The 17,876-nt window shown below is 36.6% G+C and overlaps 1 protein-coding gene across 1 annotated transcript in view; it reads right to left on the bottom strand.

Annotated features, from left to right (window-relative positions):
- Positions 1–6,534, bottom strand: part of LOC149925453 (protein white-like) — a 41,256-nt gene extending 34,722 nt beyond the window's left edge. The window contains exon 1 of the mRNA XM_090160892.1: positions 6,329–6,534. Coding sequence (XP_090017018.1) covers positions 6,329–6,470 — 142 coding nt within the window. The 5' untranslated portion in view covers positions 6,471–6,534. The remainder of the gene's footprint in view (positions 1–6,328) is intronic.
- Between the last annotated feature and the right edge of the window lie 11,342 nt (positions 6,535–17,876).

Here is a 17,876-nt window from a genome sequence, read left to right as displayed (position 1 = left end):
GAAGCAAGGGTCAGAAAATAGCCAGCCACGCATTAAATATCTCTAACGCAATTTCGAAAGAAGGAAATCCATTCGAGAACAATGATCTTCACAACTTAATGACCTACGCAGTACCTACCGAAGATATCGTGAAAAATATTTAGCCAGAAACGTAACCAATATAAATATTTCAAAGATTCTGGGAGTACTATCCAAACCAAAATTAAAGGCGATATTGTGAACTTGAAGCAAGAAAGAAACTTGATATCTCGACTATTGGTTACCGCAAACGCCCGCCCTGACCTAGTCGCGAAGGATGCAATTGGAGAATTCGAATTTCACCGTGTCTCCACCATCTAACTTTTACCCAGACTGTACTATGCAAATGTTAGCTTCGAAACATGAGCTCGTTTCAAGTATCTTGTCACTTCCACAAGTAGATATATTTGTAAATGAATTGAGCAACAACAAGCGGTCTGTTATAATTATTGACGCAATGTGTATTGTTCAATCGTTTCAATGCGCAAAAGATATAACGTCCACAAGTCAATTTGTTATTAAATTTGTTCGAAAAATTACTTCTATGGCATCGGCCTACGATGAGGTACGAATCCTTTTTGATAGTTACATCGAAAATTCTTTGAAAACTAATACCCGTGAAAAACGTGTCGGGTGAAATTTAGCCATTCATTACCATGTCAATGATAACACTAAAATACCAAATGTTAAACCATTTCTTCAGCACGTGAAAACGAAATCCGAGCTAACTAAGTATTTTAAAAAAAGCTTCTAGAATACTACAAGCTCAGTCACCAAATCTGTATTGTTTCCTCGAATAACAAACTTTCCTCTAATCGTAACCTCTCCAATGTGTTTGCGATGGAAGAAGCTGACCAGCAAATAATTTTACATGCTACCGACGTTACAAAGTCAGACCCTCCTGTAAAGCTAGACATATATTCAAGAGATACGGACGTGCTAGTTCTACTAATTGGTTTCTACCAGCAACTACCAAGGGACTCAACTCTTCTTCCTAACAACGGTGAAAGGCTTGCCATTGGTGACTATTACTTCAAGCTTGGTGAAAGACTAGTGAAACCATTAATTGGGTGGTATGTCTTCAAGGGTAGCAATAATACAGGATGCTTTGCGACTAAAGGTCTTAAATCAAATTTCAAAGCTTTCATAACGAGTGACGACAATATTTTAAAGGCTTTTACGTTGTTGGGGTCGCAAGACTGTATAGCAGACTATATTTTCAACCAAATGGAAAGATAGGTCTGTAGACTCTATAGATCGCTTGACAGCAAATTAGAAACTTTAAAAGAACTTCGTTTTGGGACATATTTGCTAAATCAGGAAAAGAAGGACGCCAATTGCCTCCAACCGTTGGAACACTTATTTCGCACTATAAGAGGGATCATTATCAAGCTTTAGTATTAAAATCATCAGCCAAAAGCTACCGTTAGCAACACAGTATGGTTGGATAAACACAGAAAGAGGTCTCCAACCACAATATTGCATCTTGCCACCAGCACCTGAAGCGCTACTTTCGCTCCGCAAATGTGGTTGTTCAAAAGGCTGCAAAGGAAGAGCTTGTGGCTGTAAGAAAATAACCTTCCATGCAAAGACTTATGTTCCTGTGGAGAGAAATGCTGCAATAGAAGTGATAAGACCGTAGGATCGAATGACCCTTTTATTGACGTAAATATATTGTGATAGTTAAATTAATTTTGCAAATGTATATGAACTTACGGCCAATAAACCTTTTATTTCATTCTTATTCGGTCCAAATTTTCATAGATTACACGATTTCGCGTGTGTTACACCTTAAAACTACATATTTAAACTTAACATTCCCAAAAACAAAAATTAAAAAATATTGTCGAAGTAAAGTGGAATTACGATATATCGAACACGTTTTGCAATACCGTCTACGTTGCACAAATATTGAGCAACACAATTCTGATAATTATCCATAATTATATGACTTAAAACTAATAGTTAAACTGATATGCAAGTTTAACAACAGGTCTTAAAATTAAGTCTATCATGTACTTAAGCTATTCCAATCAAAAAATTAAACTTGGCACAATTGCCAAAGTAAAATACATCTGCCGCCTTATTAATAGCTACATATTGTTACACAACTTTTATTTATAGGGCCATAGCCGTCTGTAATACAGGCCATATTATGAACATTAATTTTTTTTTAATCTGGCTCTTAGCTTCCACATTTGATAACCGCCAGATGGCGGTAATATGGAGAAAAAAACCACCCGTGTGACGTCAGCCTGCTAGTCAACTGCAGCTGCATTTAAACGGTGGCGCGTGTGATTTTTCAAACGATTTAATACATCAAGCTAATGCTTATTTGTTTACTTTCTATGATAACGTTACACATGTAATGCAATTGACACGAAAGAATTGTCTGCTATTATTTAGTTCATTATTGTTTGATCAAAAAAACTTCGAGGGAAATAGGAACGGACAATTTTAGAGAAGATTCCTAATGACAATGAAAATAAACCAGTTACCTTGAACTTAGACGAAAATCAGCGTTTTTGTAGTAAGCATTTCCTAGTTAAAATTTTGTAGAACCATGCGGTGTGATATAGGCCTAAGGTGGTGCCTTGGGTGATTAGCCTAGCTGATTATTATTATTATTATTATTATATAGTGTGATATTACTCACTCTATTCACTTGTTTAATATTTTTAAAATCAAATACATTAACAGATAAAGTATTTTGAAATATTTTCACAATCAAAAATGCTGTGATAAAGTACTTTCATTGATATTTTAAGGCTTAGGGTGAAACAAAATTTTTGGTGAGTGTAATTTTCGACACTGGTTCGCGAAATTTTAACGAGAAGAAACCACTAACGGTCATTGAATTAGGAATAAAGTAAAAAATGGTAATAGGACCGCTAATTTTAATATGAAAAAACGCGGTACTTTGGTATAATATACCTTCGAGGTGGTTACAAAAATTAGGACTAATAAATAAAGGGAACGAGACATTAAAACGCAAAATAAATGGCCAAAAGGAAATAATAAACAAAAAAAAGCTCTAATAAGTATATGGGTACATAAAATGCAAGAAAACAATGAACACGGTTGAAGAGGTAAAAAAGACCAACAACGTTTGAGGAAACTAAAATATATTTATTTATGAAATTAGTTAAGACTAACGGAATGTTTGAAAAATAAAAACACGCGACGCGAGAAATTAAAAACGCGACAAGAAAAACGCGAAAATGACCACGCGACACACAAAAATAAACCTACTAAAAAGGACTGTCAAAAAGGAGGATGATCACAATAAGTTTGATGTAAAAAAAGGGGGGAACGGAATGTCCAACGCTAGCTGCATGGGCGACGGCTAGGTTTGTCCAATGTAGAATATTCCGCAAACCGTGCGGCACAAGTTGTAAAAGACGTTGAAAGTTGTACACGTGTATCCTTTGATAGTGTAAATGGACTTCGTTGTAACAATCAAGTCAAAGCTTACGCCCATTAATTGCAGCGTGGACGGCCACATTTAGTGGTGCCAGTGTGAGCTACTGAATACACATCACCAGGCAACGACGATTCTGGTACCAACGATAGGGTCAGGGATTATGTATCTTGTCTCTGGGCCCAGTTGCACTAGCTTGAAGATTTTTTGGGCAAATATTTTCCATCTTGGAAAGCTAGAACCACAAAAATAGTGGACCCCGACAATTAAAATTCGGGGTTAAGGTTTTTGGTTAAGGACGGTCGCACCCTACTAAAAATAAAAGATCCTTCCCTCCTTTTTTCGTGGGTTATGACTCGAATGACATTCGAAATGCATCGCTCACGGGGTTTGTTTTTTTTTTAGTTTTAGAATTGTTGTTTCGGTTGAAGAGTGCAGTGATATTTTTTAGTAACTTGTAAGGCGAAAAACAATGCCTAAGCAGTCTGTCATTTGGGAACATTTTGAGCAGCCTTTAGAACTACATGACACTAATTTGGAATATTGAATAAAAACATATAATTTTCACAGGTATCTTAAACTGGGTCATTTTCGTAATACATACAAATAGTTTCCCATGCCCGACCCCGACCGCGACTTTATTTTGGCCCCTTAAGAACACTACACAGAAGGGTGATTACTAGCGCTTAAGGTCTTGTGAGCTGGCTAACCCTATCCAATGCTGAGGACAGTATCCGTATAATATCTGTCTTTGAAATTATCGCGCATTTCCATAGCATTAACCCTGAAATCTACGTGGGATGAGTAAATACGACACAAACGCAAAAACTGGAAGTAATTAATGGCTTTAAAAGTCGCTTGATGACTTAGGCCTAAGGCGGTGCCTTGGGTATTAGCCTAGCTGATTATTATTATCTAAATAGCGATTATAGTACTCCGGAAAAAGGACCACTAGGGCTTGAGAAGAGTTGTTCAGCTGACAAACAAGTTTGAGAAACCTGGAGCCATCTTATTGATCTCACTATACCGTTTAAGAGCAAAGGAAAATCACCGCTCTTAAAGCCGGTGACTTCCTGGAGCAACGCTAGGTCGAAACCGGAAAGGCGAAGAAGCGTACAGTAAGAAACCAGGCGTGCGTGATCATGTTTCAAACAGATAATATTATCTCTATAGAAGGTTTTATGCCTCTCTAGCAAGAGAGACGGGGGAAGCCGCTACAAATTTACCGGGCCCGTGAAGCCTCGAGGGCCCGATTTGGAACAAACAGGTTATACTTATCGCCTAAAATGTATAGTTATGGCTCTATTGGGACCCTATATTAATATTTTTCCTGCACTTCGGCCCTGATTCAAATAGAGCCATCAATTGGAGTCCAGGCTGGGGCCAAAAAACATATTAGTCATGGGTTGGCATAAGCTTAAAGCTTAGTTTCAATTGTGTCTAACAACTTTTCAATTGAAAGAAAATAAGTTAAAATTAGAGGTGTGCAAATACCTTTATTAAGGATCGAATCGAATATCAAATATATTTTTAGCCTTATCAAATATTATTACTTAGCAATGCGCATTCTCCGCAATAGGCTAAAAAGCGTGGGGGGGGGGGGGTGATATTTTTAGTTTTTTACGGCTGTACAGCCCCTACAATCCGCTAACTCCCGATGATGAAGGAAACTAAATCAATAAAATTAAATTTTTCATTACTTTTGAATTCATTATTTACGGTAAATAATTTGGGCACCGATAAATTTCCCTAAAATATTATGTTAAGGGGGTACAATTTGGGTGGAATGGGGGTGAGGGTCTATTGTACCAAATTAAACGTTTCTGCCACGATAGGGGGGCGATACTTTACGGGGCCTTTTTGGTGTAATACGTAAAAGCATCCAAGGAGTTTTCTCTGGAGCAGCCACTTACTCTAATGATTTGTTATTCCATTACATCCACGTTCTATTGCTAATGTTATTTGAAGCAGGTGTTTTCGAAACATTTTTTGGAAGAAAAAAATGTGCGTTTCTAAATACTTACTGAAACTTTTAGGAGGAAATGTTCCTACAGATTATAATTGTTAGAATATTCATCGTTAAACCATAAGTAGATAATAAACATAAGTATGGCACAGAACGAATTCGGCTAATAATAGTCTGTCGTGGAGTGATTGCGAAATAGGAAGTTTCCGAACGGGAAACTCGTCCTTTCCTACTCTTTCCGTTGGCAAAATAGTTGGTTAGTTTGATGGCGAGAAATACGAGCGTATACGCGTTTAGGTTTGGAATTAGAAAATAACTAACTTCTGATATCGAGCCACTGTTTATAATAGTTAATTTTATCTTCCGATTCAATAATTCATCATTATTTTCCAAAAGTAAGCGTTATTTATACTTTTGAAAGCCTTTCAATTTTTAATAGACCTGGGCTGGTCCGTCGAAAAGGTTGCCGGTGGACCGTCGGCGATTTTCCGGGCTTCCTCTTACGCATTGTAACCCGGCCACCTGTTTAATGGCATTATAAGTCGCTAGATGACTTGGGCCTAAGGTGGTGCCTTGGGTATTAGCCTAGCTGATACTAGGGGCAGTTCACGGAGAGTTGTCAGTCCGTCGGTACGTAATGGTTTACGAAGTCATTGGCGAAACAGACCATCATTAAAAAATTAGCATTTGGCGAATAGGAATTGTCATACTTATGTCTATTATCCACTTATGGTTAAACGGAGTAGTACGTAAAAAGGTTTGCCACCCGTCTCAATATATACCAGATTTTGGTAGTTTCTGTCCTCTACCTATTTCCAGGGAAAACTCATATGAAAAGTACCCCCCCCCCCCTGCTATGCCACTAAAGAGATAGATATATCATTATAGCTTAGCCGATTTAAATATAAAAAATATAGCAGTACCATTTTTGAGGGCGTGCAACGAAGCTGGTTTTCTGATTTTAACCAAGTCCAAGACAGTTCTGGCCGGCTTACTAATCTTGATAAATACGTTAAGATTCGTCCAACTGAGCGTCACGCCAGTCGTATCGCTGTCGATCGTCATTTCCAAGACAGTTGAAAAATGGAGAACGTTAGCTTGTAGCGACAATGCGAACGTTGACACTGAACGTAATGATTCGCGCTCTGTCGATAAATATTAATACCTCTGTTGCGTACATCATTATTTTTCCATTGATTGAGAGTTTCCGAAGTAACGGTACCGGCATTTATATTTTTACCTCATGTTTTGTTATCTCACGCGTGTGCTAAATGACATTTGGCTGAATGGCTTACATTAACTCTCAGAAAATGTTGCCTTTCAAAACGTTAAACATCAAGAATGCTTAAGCCCTCGTTTAGTAACGCTTAGGGGGAACGAGTAGCGGTGTAGACGCCGCTTTAACCTGCCCACCAACTTTTGATAGTCCAAAAGTACCTATACATCCTAATCCGATAATTAAACTCTACACGAGCGCTTCTATCTTAGAATTTGAAACTCGACTCAAAGGTTAGTTGTCGCTAAAAATGTATATATACAGGATGTTTTTTTTGTTCAGACAAGTGATTTTTTACGAAAACTACTTGAAAATTTCTACCCTAAGTTAATAACCGGATGACGTTGGTTGGTGAAATTTCATAGTTTTCTTAAAATATTTTAACATTTTTAGAAAAATTATTTTATCACCACTAGGTGTTAGATCAATTTTGTCAATTGAGAATTTGAAGAGCATCATCTGAAATATACGAATACCTTTGGTTCGATGAGAAAAGACCTACATTTCACTGAAATACGTGACTTGAAAATTTGACAAGTTGGGCAAGCCAAATTAACTGGTTTGATCCGGGAAAAAGATTCTAGTATCATGGCAACCGACGTAAGCCTCCAATTAAGGAATACCTGTACTAGTTTTAATAAAATGAAAATGCCACACAAGCCGAATAGCTTGGACGTTCAAAAACAGTTTTCGGGTTTTAGTAAATACAATTTAATTCAAACTTGCTAAATAATGGTTTACATAGCGAGTTCAATTATCACCCCATCGACTGCAACGCAAGCTTGGGCTCCGGCAATCATATCATCAAATGCACGGTCTATAATTTCTGGTGTTACTTCTTGACAAGCAATTTAAATTCTCCGGCGAAGTTCGGCTCTCGTTTCAATAGGAGTTGCGTTAACCGTTTCTTTGACAAATCAACAAAGACAAAAATCTAGCGGTGTCAGATCGGGAGACCCGGCGGGCAAAAGAACTGGATCATTTCTTCCAATCCATCTGTGAGAAAACTCGTTCAGGAATTCAGTCACATCTCGGGGATTTATGTGGCTGAGCGCCATCTTGCTTAAACCAAATTCGGCGTCTTTCAAATTTCCCAAACACACTTCTTAGAGGGTATGCGGCAAAATGTGCAAGAACAGTGTTCTCAAGGTCCAAATTAGGCGGACCCAATCAACGAAAACTAGGTTCAACATTACCAAACTGTTGAAAGTAGTTGGCCGCTCACTTCACTGAATTTAGTGACGGCCTTCGGTTTGGATGTCGCGCTGGAAAAATCTCACACACTCTTCTCGGAAACATAATTCGAAAGATTTACGCTTTCGATGATGTTAAACAAAAAGTGACTTCCACTTATATACCAAAAATGTACGTGAAGTTTAAATAATTTATGTCTAATTAGAAGTTACAAAATCCTTTTCCTAATTTTTGAAAGGATAAGAAACGTATGGAACAAAAATAATGATTGAAATTTTAGATGAGTAAGCTATAAAGTGCGCGAATATCGCTTTCCAGGTCTCTGCTGGCTCTCCTCTTATCTCTGTTGGTTTATCAAAGCGCTAAAGAGGGCAGCGTTTCCAGACTTACGAAAACTAGCGTTTGATAATATTGAACCGATTTTTTTACGGGCGTACAATGTTTTGGAAATTAATTTTCAATTAATTTTGCGATTCTATCATATACAGGGTGTTTCAAAAGGTTATGCAAACATTTGAAGGAGTTGTAGGGGTGAGTTGAGAAGTATGCCTGTTTTTCCCCCATTTTCCTACGATGAGTTAAAAGAGCGCCAGAGAGCTTCAAAGTGTGGCCTGCTAGCCCCTGGAAGTATTCCGCTACAAGCGTAAACGTACCAAGCAGCAGGAAATGCTAACATTATGGTTTGGGTTCGTGTGATAGGTAAAAAAGAACTTTCTAAACAAATCGAGGTAACCAGCGTAAAAAAGTAAACTTAAACAGTATTTAATGCCCCTGCTTTTTTTGTGTTTGTTGCAGCCTACTTCCATGGGCTAGTAGGCCACACTTTGAAGCTCTCTGGCGCTCTTTTAACTAATCGTAGGAAAATGGGGAACAAAACAGGCATACTTCTCAACTCACCCCCTACAACTCCTTAAAATTTTTGCATAACCTTTTGAAACTCCTGTATATTGTATATTAAAGTAAAATTATTAAAAATTTAAATCACCCTGTACGCTCTATAACAACCTAACAGGGATTTTTACCAATAGAAGCACTTTCTGAACCACCTGTAGATTAAGAACAAAAGTTCAATCACTCTGTCCTTTAACATAATTAGAGAAGTAAGCGTTAAAATCTTAGGAGTAATTTTACCACAAAATGAATCCATTACAAAGCTCTCTGAATCACCCTGATGAAAGACTAGCAACAATATCTCAATCAACCTATACATTAACTTACTAAATGCACTTTAACAATTGAAGATGAAATTTTACTAAAATAAGTGGTCACTCAACCACCCGGTGCATTAAGAACAGTGCCACACCAAAAACAGCGCACAAACGTTAGATATATAAGATCGATAGGACCAAAAACTGGGTCCCCGATCGCAAAATGTAATATTAGTATATCTAGGTCATGTAATTCCCTGTCGATTAATGTATCATTAACCGTCCTAACCCTGTTGGTTGGAAAGTCAATTACAATACGGAAATATCGGTAAGAAATCAAAAAAATAACCAAGAGTAAATACTCTTATCCGCGTTTAGTATATCTCCTCACTAGTTATAAAGGGGTTTTCAACCAAAATCTTCGGTTTCCCCGTTTCCACAAAAACTTTGAGGTTAATGTAGTGTTTCCACTTTGCGGCAAAAACCATTGAAAACGGCGAAAATTGCGACGAAAATATTTTTCGATATTCGATTATCTAAAATGTTTTTATATAAAAATAAATAGTTACCTTTTGTAAAAAAAATAAATATATTGCCTAAATCTAAGATTGGAAATAAAGAGAAGAAAAATATGCGGTGACACTGACACTAAAGGAAATTAAGGTAAATCTATGGGGGGAATTGCGGCGAAAATCGACTATAGAACCGGTGAAAACTGGTAAAATTTCCCCTAAAACAGGCGAAAATCTCGACCGCGGAGTGGAAACACTGGGTTAACGGTATTAGTAAGTGTAGGGAGCTCTTAGCTAGAGAGGCATGAACCCTTCTACGCATTGTAGCCCGGCCACCCGAATTAATGGGAATAGAATTCACACGATGACTTGGGTCTAAGGTGGTGGTGCCTTGGGTTTAGCTAGTGCTCGGATTTCGATTAATTTTTATCCATGGATAAAATAAGCTCGGCAATATTTAAATAATATTTATTTAAATAACCAATAGTTGAATAAAAATTGTAAAATGTTAAATAATCGAAAGTGAATAAGCCTATTATTTAAATAAAACAAACAATTATTTAAATAAATGCCACTTTTATTCAAATAAATTCTTGGTTGCGTAAAAACATAATTAAATAAGTTAAAATGATATTCTTTTTACCAACGTTTTTTAAATAAATCGCAAAATTTGTGGATAATTGATAAACAATTCCGAGCCCTAGGTTTAGCCTAGCTGATTATTATCAAAAAATGAGCCATGGCACGAAACCAAAAATGGGCCGGACTCAAGTTTTGTACCCTGTGGAAATTTCCTATCAATTGGTATACCATCTAACACTATCGGATTAAGTTTTGTAGAATACGGAAAAGTCACAAATATGGGAATTACCGAAGTTCCCGGTTCCCAGGGGCCAATATCAATATTGTACTATCGAAGTAATGTGAACTACGTGGTACGTGAGTGCAAGAATATATTTATTTCAACTTACGGAGAGATCCGAGAGATGAAACGCGGGTATCGTTTTCGAATTTACCCCCGCCACGAGAGGGTGAAGTGCCACCAGCGTGCGCAGGTTGGAAACCAATGAGAACCGATTTGATTTTGATTCGAGCATTTTGGGGATTGGAAACGACACACAGTGAGGCCCAAGACAATTAAAGTGGGCCAAATATCAAAAAACAAAATGGTCATTTAAATTTAATTTTATTTTTAAAAATATATTCAAAGATCTCGTGCATCATATTCGGAGAAGAAACACACGGGGAAGAGCTCGGCCCATTTCCAGACAACCTAAACAAGTCTAAACAAGTCGAAATTCACCCACTGCGACTTTGGCTAAATTTTCTGAAAATATATAAAACTGCCTTCAATATGAAGCTTTTACCAACAGGCTAGTCCACTTTTTAGATTTTTTATGTGAGCCACAGTGTCTTACAGTATTTACTAAAAGTGAAAGTATAAATTTCAATTTTTAAAAATAAATACCTTAGGGGATTGACTATTTTGCTGAATTTCTGAACTGTCTGAACTGCTGAATTTAGAAGAAAACCTTCTATAAATCCTATTATCGGAACTTTTTGACTATTTTGCTGAATGCTGAATTTCTTAACTCGAAATTTCAAATCGCTTCATTTAGGTTTCTGAACGGTTCCTTTTCGGTTCTGTCTGAACTTTTTGACTATTTTGCTGAATGCTGAATTTCTGAACTCGAAATTTCAAATCGCTTCATTTCGGTTTCTGAACGGTTCCTTTTCGGTCCTGTCTGAACTGTTTGACTATTTTGCTGAATGCTGAATTTCTGAACTGTCTGAACTTTTTGACTATTTTGCTGAATGCTGAATTTCTGAACTGTCTGAACTCGTTGATTATTTTGCTGAATGCTGAATTTCTGAACTGTCTGAACTTTTTGACTATTTTGCTGAATGCTGAATTTCTGAACGGTCGGAACTTTTTGACTATTTTGCTGAATGCTGAATTTCTGAACTGTCTGAACTTTTTGACTATTTTGCTGAATGCTGAATTTCTGAACTGTCTGAACTTTTTGACTATTTTGCTGAATGCTGAATTTCTGAACTGTCTGAACATTTTGACTATTTTGCTGAATGCTGAATTTATTAACTGTCTGAACTTTTTGACTATTCAACAATATCCTATTTTCGTAATGAAGGTGGACTTGTTTAGCTACCAAGCTAGCGGGAGAGGCCACCAAGTTTTAATAAAGCCAAGGCTACCGTTCTAATCGGCGGGCATTCCGCCATTGCCAAAATCGTTCTAATTACTTTCAGATTTCTATGCTAGTAACCTTGGAATAGGCGTAGAGTAGAGTGCGTTGGTCTCCGTCAAATTTTTATCCGATCGTGTACAATTTTTAGATTAACGGAAACGGATAGTTGAAAACTCATTTGATCCCAAGGGGGTCTCAATCACGAATAAAAGTGCTATTGACCGAAGTAATATTTCGTATTGTGTCGTCATGCATCCTACTGCATCTAAACAATTATATACGAAAAGGTTTGATTGGCAATTATATACGAAAAAGATTTGAGTGACACAATCAAGGGGGTCTCAAGTACGAATAAAAATGCTATTGGCCGAACCAGGTGACGTCACCTGTAACTTTGAGAAGGCTAGCATTTTCTGAACCCAGTGACGACATGTACTACAGTAGAAGGCTGAGTAGCAGACCTAGAATAAGACGACGCATAAACCATAACCCCCCCTTTTCGAGGCAACCTTTTCTAGTCTTAATTTTACCAACCTTGATTTGATCCCTCATTTAACAGACTGACACTTAAGTTTGTAAGTTCTATTTATTTTCTGTATTTTTACTACACCATTCATTTTACACTAAAATGATAATACGTTAAAAAAGTTTAATAAACTCAAATTATCTGTTCGAAATCAGAAAGCCCGGGGCTAGTGAAACACTGTAACTAAAACTTCATTATGTCACAAGCGAGGTCACAAGGTTGCTAAAATTTAGACTAGAAAAGGTGCCTCGAAAAGGGGGTTTTGGTTTATGCGTCGCCTTATTCTAGGTCTGCTACTCAGGCTTCTACTGTAGTACATGTCGTCACTGGGTTCGGAAAATGCTAGCCGTCTCAAAGTTACAGGTGACGTCACTTGGTTCGGCCAATAGCATTTTTATTCGTACTTTAGACCCCTTGATTATGTCACTCAAACCTTTTTCGTATATAAATGTCACTCAAACCTTTTCGTATATAATTGTTGAGATGCAGTAGGATGCATGACGACACAATACGAAATATTATTTTCGTTTAGGTAATACTGATATACCTAATCGATTTCAGGTTTTCAGTGTTTGTTTACAGATTAAAATAATTAAATACCTAAGAAAAATGACTCGTTCCAACCCTCTAAACATACTATAGACAATTAGGAAAGTATAATTATGATCTATACTATTCCTACTACAAGGCCTGGGATAAACATATAAAAGCAGTGTTAGTCCTTGGGATTGGGGAAACCTTATTTAAACGGTTTATTTTATCATTTTTTAATCCATTTAATAAACTTTTGAATTAAGGTAGAGTCGTTTTGTTTTCTGAAACATGAAATAGTATAAATCGATTCTTCATTTTAATTATTTTTATCACAATCTCAAAAAAGGGTGAGTGCTCGAATACGGCATTTTTGTCCATAAAGATAGAAGGCTACAGGCGCTTTTATCAGGATGCATACAAACATTGAAATCATTGAAAACCTGTAAATATCAGGGAAATTTATTTAAAACACAAAAGTTAGGGAAATATCAGGGAAAATGAAACATTTCCTGAAAATTAAGGAAAAGCGGGGAAAATAATTATGAGACCAAAGTTCGTAACTATTAACGCCATTGCACTCTACGTTTAATAGTCATTTCAATACAATATATTTTGTACTGAATTCATACGTTCAATCTTGACTATTTTATATTTAGAAAGTGTAACAGTAATGCTTTTAAAATTTTAGAAAACCAATTCTTTTAAAAATACACCTGAAAAATATTCAAAACGACTTTTGGAAACTGACCGGCTTTACAATAAATTAGAGAAATATAAATCCAGAGTATCAAGACTATATTTGTAAATTAGTCTTGTAATTTTTTTTAAATACGTCGTATATCCTACTTTACCACTAATAATCAAAAGTCGCTTGACGACTTAGGCCTAAGGTGGTGCCTTGGGTATTAGCCTAGCTGATTATAATGTACTAAATGCGACTAAGCGAGAGACAACAAGCCGGCCCAGGCCGTAATATTAGTTCCACATCGGTGTATTCGGGTGGGCAAACCTATACACCCTTAGTAGACATAGGTAGGCAAACTAATACAAAAGCTGTTGAGGCTACGTGATTTCTTATCGTTTGATATGTAAATTATCATCCTAAGTTAAAGAGTGGATGCCGCCCACCATCTGGGCCACAAAGAGGAAACACTAATTAGCACCATACTGGCGACCGATTTGTTTTATAGGAAGTAGGAAATCAGTTGAAGACGCGTCAATGCGATGATTTCATCGCAATTTTTCGGGCGTATTACAATTTTCGTGGCGTACGATATCGTACCATTCGGTGACTCTATCTTTAAACTTTCGGACAAGAGCGACATCTCTGGACCAACTATAGAAACTATAAAAGTGTTCAACGCTAAAAGTTCAAACAACGTTTCTGGAGAGGACGGCGTTGCTCACTTGAATAGGGCGTCGGTTTTGGAGACTACGCAGTCAGAAATTGCGGTTCCAATCCCGGTGTCGTCAATGTTAGAATTTATTTTTCGCAGCTCCATCTACCGGGTCGTCGCTTTCCACAAACAAACAACAAACACTTAATGACATTCCGTCCATAGCAATAGTGTCACTTCAAATGTATATTCGATGTGAAACTAACAAGTCAGGGACCCTATTCTGTAAGCACTTCTCGATCGAGATCCCTCTCGATCTCGAATCGTTCTCACGAGATGTCGAAAAACGCTATTCTATCAAATATTTGTCGAAAAATGCTACTCGAATTCGATGGACTTCTCGAAGTCGATCTCGTCGTGTCCGAAGCTTACGAGATCGCTTTCGACAGAGGTTTCAACCAATCATCGAGCTAGTAGTTCTTTTTAACTACCTCCCCCCCCCCCTTATCCCGTGTTGCCAAAAAGCTACCACTACCCAAACCGTCTTTCTTAGGGGAAAAAGCAATGACACTTGCTATAGCTCGGCTTGCATTGTTAAATATAGCCTTAGAAATCGGAAATAGGCGTAATTTTCAAAGATAAAGAGTTATAAGAGACCAAACAATAAATCCTTTGGACCTAGAGCTCGGCGTTTGGATAAGAAATAATAACTTTATTCATTTTTATCCACAAACGAAAATTATCCAAAAAAACCCGATTATTTGACATGTTAAATTGCTATATAGCCGTGGATAATATCCATGGATAAACAGTTAATCGTAATTTTTATGGTTAATCAAAACTTTAGCGGTTAATTTAGCTGTTTCGCCGAGCTCTATTTGGACTTTAAATATATACTGCAGTATTACAATGAAAATAAATATCCTTTCTCTAAACTATAAAACATGGGCGTTTGTAATCAGCTGTTTTTGTGATGGTGTATTCTTATTGGTCGGAAAATAGAGAGCCTATGCGCGATTGCAACCGGAAATATGTAGAACCCACGTGGTCTACTCGCTTGTCGAGAGTCGAGATGTATCACTTCGAAGTCGATTTCGATGAAGTATAGAATAGCGTTTATCGAGAAATGACTTCTCGATCGAAGTGATCGCCTTCGAGATCGACTTCGAGTCCGACTTCGAGTCGACATCGAGAGTGAGATGGAGATAAATTAGAGAATAGCCTCCCAGCCCAGCTGGAATATTAGTTTCACATCGCCTAATTCAAACTTCCCGCCACCCGCCAATCACCCGCCAATTATAATCATATTCTAGCATTTCGAAAGAAATTGTCTTAATCAAAATTCCCGCTAAACTAATCCTAATACCTTTTTTATAATTTTTCTTTTAATTATTTTTATTAATTTAAAATTTCCCGCCAGAAAGACTATATAACGATTCGCGAAGCGTTATTTCGAACTTCCCTCCAAAGCTCGGCGTGTAGCTTGTAGCTCCATCTACCGGATCGTCGCTTTCCACAAACAACAAACACTTAACGACATTCCGTCCATAGCAATAGTGTTACTTCGAATATATATTCGATGTGAAACTAAAAAGGAACGTAATCAACAAAGCAACCATTGGTAGCAACTAGCAAAATGTGGAAATTTTAAGTGAAAAATTAATTAGAAACATTTATTTATTAATAAGAGAAATGCGGCTACTAAAAACTTTTGCATCTCGAAATATTTATGAATTTAAAAAGTCAGATATTAAAATTTTTCCCGCCAAGTTTCTTGTCTACGCCCTGAATCTTTAAAAACACTGTATAGGTGTGAGCTGTATTTAATTGTTTATTCTTTACAAATCATTAATTTCTTAAATGTTAGCTATATTTTTATATTTTCCATAAATACGTATGTTTCTCCCAGGCCAGACCGTTCTAACGCTATAAATGCGGCGTTGAAATTTTGAGTTCAGAAATTCAGCATTCAGCAAAATAGTCAAAAAGTTCAGAAATTCAGCATTGAGCAAAATAGTCAGAAAGTTCAGAAATTCAGCATTCAGAAAAATAGTCAAAAAGTTCAGACAGAACCGTTTTGACAGCTATAAATGCTTTGTTGAGATTTTGAGTTCAGAAATTCAGCATTCAGTAAAATGATCCAAAAGTTCAGACAGAACCGTTCTGACGGCTTTAAATGCGTCGTTGAAATTTTGAGTTCAGAAATTCAGCATTCAGCAAAATAGTCAAAAAAATCAGACAGAACCGAAAAGGAACCGTTCAGAAACCGAAATGAAGCGATTTGAAATTTCGAGTTCAGAAATTCAGCATTCAGCAAAATAGTCAAAAAGTTCAGATAATAGGATTTATAGAAGGTTTCCTTCTAAATTCAGCAGTTCAGACAGTTCAGAAATTCAGCAAAATAGTAATCCCTACCTTAGGGGCTCGCGGCGGAGATTTTCCCAGCGTGTTTCTAAGTTTAAAAATGTTCGTGCACGGCTTGTACGCATTCATAATGCATTTCGCGAAATTTATTTCAGAAATGCATAGTGGAGGACGTAGCCACTAACAAGGAGACATCCCGAGTTGTTTCTCCACGATTTTTTTCAAAAAATCACGGATTGTAAACCCTAACGATTTGACCGAAATTTTATTTTACCAATATTTATCGATTTTACCCAATTTGTTTTGTCAAAATTTAAATTTTTTAAATTTTTTGAAAATGCTATTTTACGTAGAGAAAGTTTTTGGTTGGCATGTCAAAACGAATGGCCATTGAAACTTTTCCTTTTAGGAGCTTTGAAGGTGCATGAAGGTCTACTTAACACCCGAGTTTGAAAAAAATCGGGGAGAAACACCTCGGGATGTCGCCTTGCGTAAGAGGTGCACATTTTGAATAACGGGTAGGCTTACGGTAAAAATAATAGACACAAATCCCCAATTGGGAAAATCCAACCTTATTGGCACATCACTCATTCGACGCGATAATAGGCTCCTAATTTATTTTTAACCAGAGTAATGAGTTGAATATTCATGGTATTTGATATCTCCGATAAGCTCGGTCGAACTCCTAGTATAGTCATTTACGAAATAATTTATAATGCTTGGGTTTATTGAAAATTGTTGGGAAAATACAGACACGTTTCAGGGTAATTAAATCGAAATAACAAGAAAAATATTAACTTGAAACGTTTCACGTTGAAAAAAAGCTAGCTGTCTTAAAAAGGTCACATTTCGTGAAAAAAGATTTGCTATATGGCACCGTAAACGTTAGGTTGCATAGTAATGGAAATTTGGTAAATTTTTTAAAATAATATGTAGTATACAAATAGTACTGAAAATAATAATTTTTGCTAGCTACGAAACAGAACGTGGGTTTGTTTGACACTCGCTAAAAATGGAAAACGAAAGGTGACGGATTGAAATAAAGTCAACTGTCTTAAAATGGCTTAAGTAAAATTTGCATATATCGTTGAAACAAGTTTTGATATTTCGCGAGGTAAAAATCAGCGTACTTAAAATCATAAACTGTTCTGGAAATGATATTTATTATTTAAGTAGAACGTAAAAAAATAATTTCTTTGTTACCTAAGATATACGCGAGTGTGATATAAAAATTGGTACAGAATGCGAATCAAATAGCTTGATTGGCTCACGGCAAACTATGGACAAAACACGTTTGTTACGAGCAAGTTTTAAAATATTGATAATCATATAAAAAAATCAGGAAAAGAGTTTTGTGACAACTTAGTTGTATA

Source organism: Leiobunum rupestre, chromosome 10 (assembly GCF_980474605.1).
Source record: "Leiobunum rupestre chromosome 10, qqLeiRupe1.1.hap1, whole genome shotgun sequence".
Taxonomy (NCBI): Eukaryota; Metazoa; Arthropoda; class Arachnida; order Opiliones; family Sclerosomatidae; genus Leiobunum; species Leiobunum rupestre.
The sequence above is the reverse complement of the archived record's forward strand: the minus strand, read 5'-3'. Positions and strand labels throughout refer to the sequence as shown.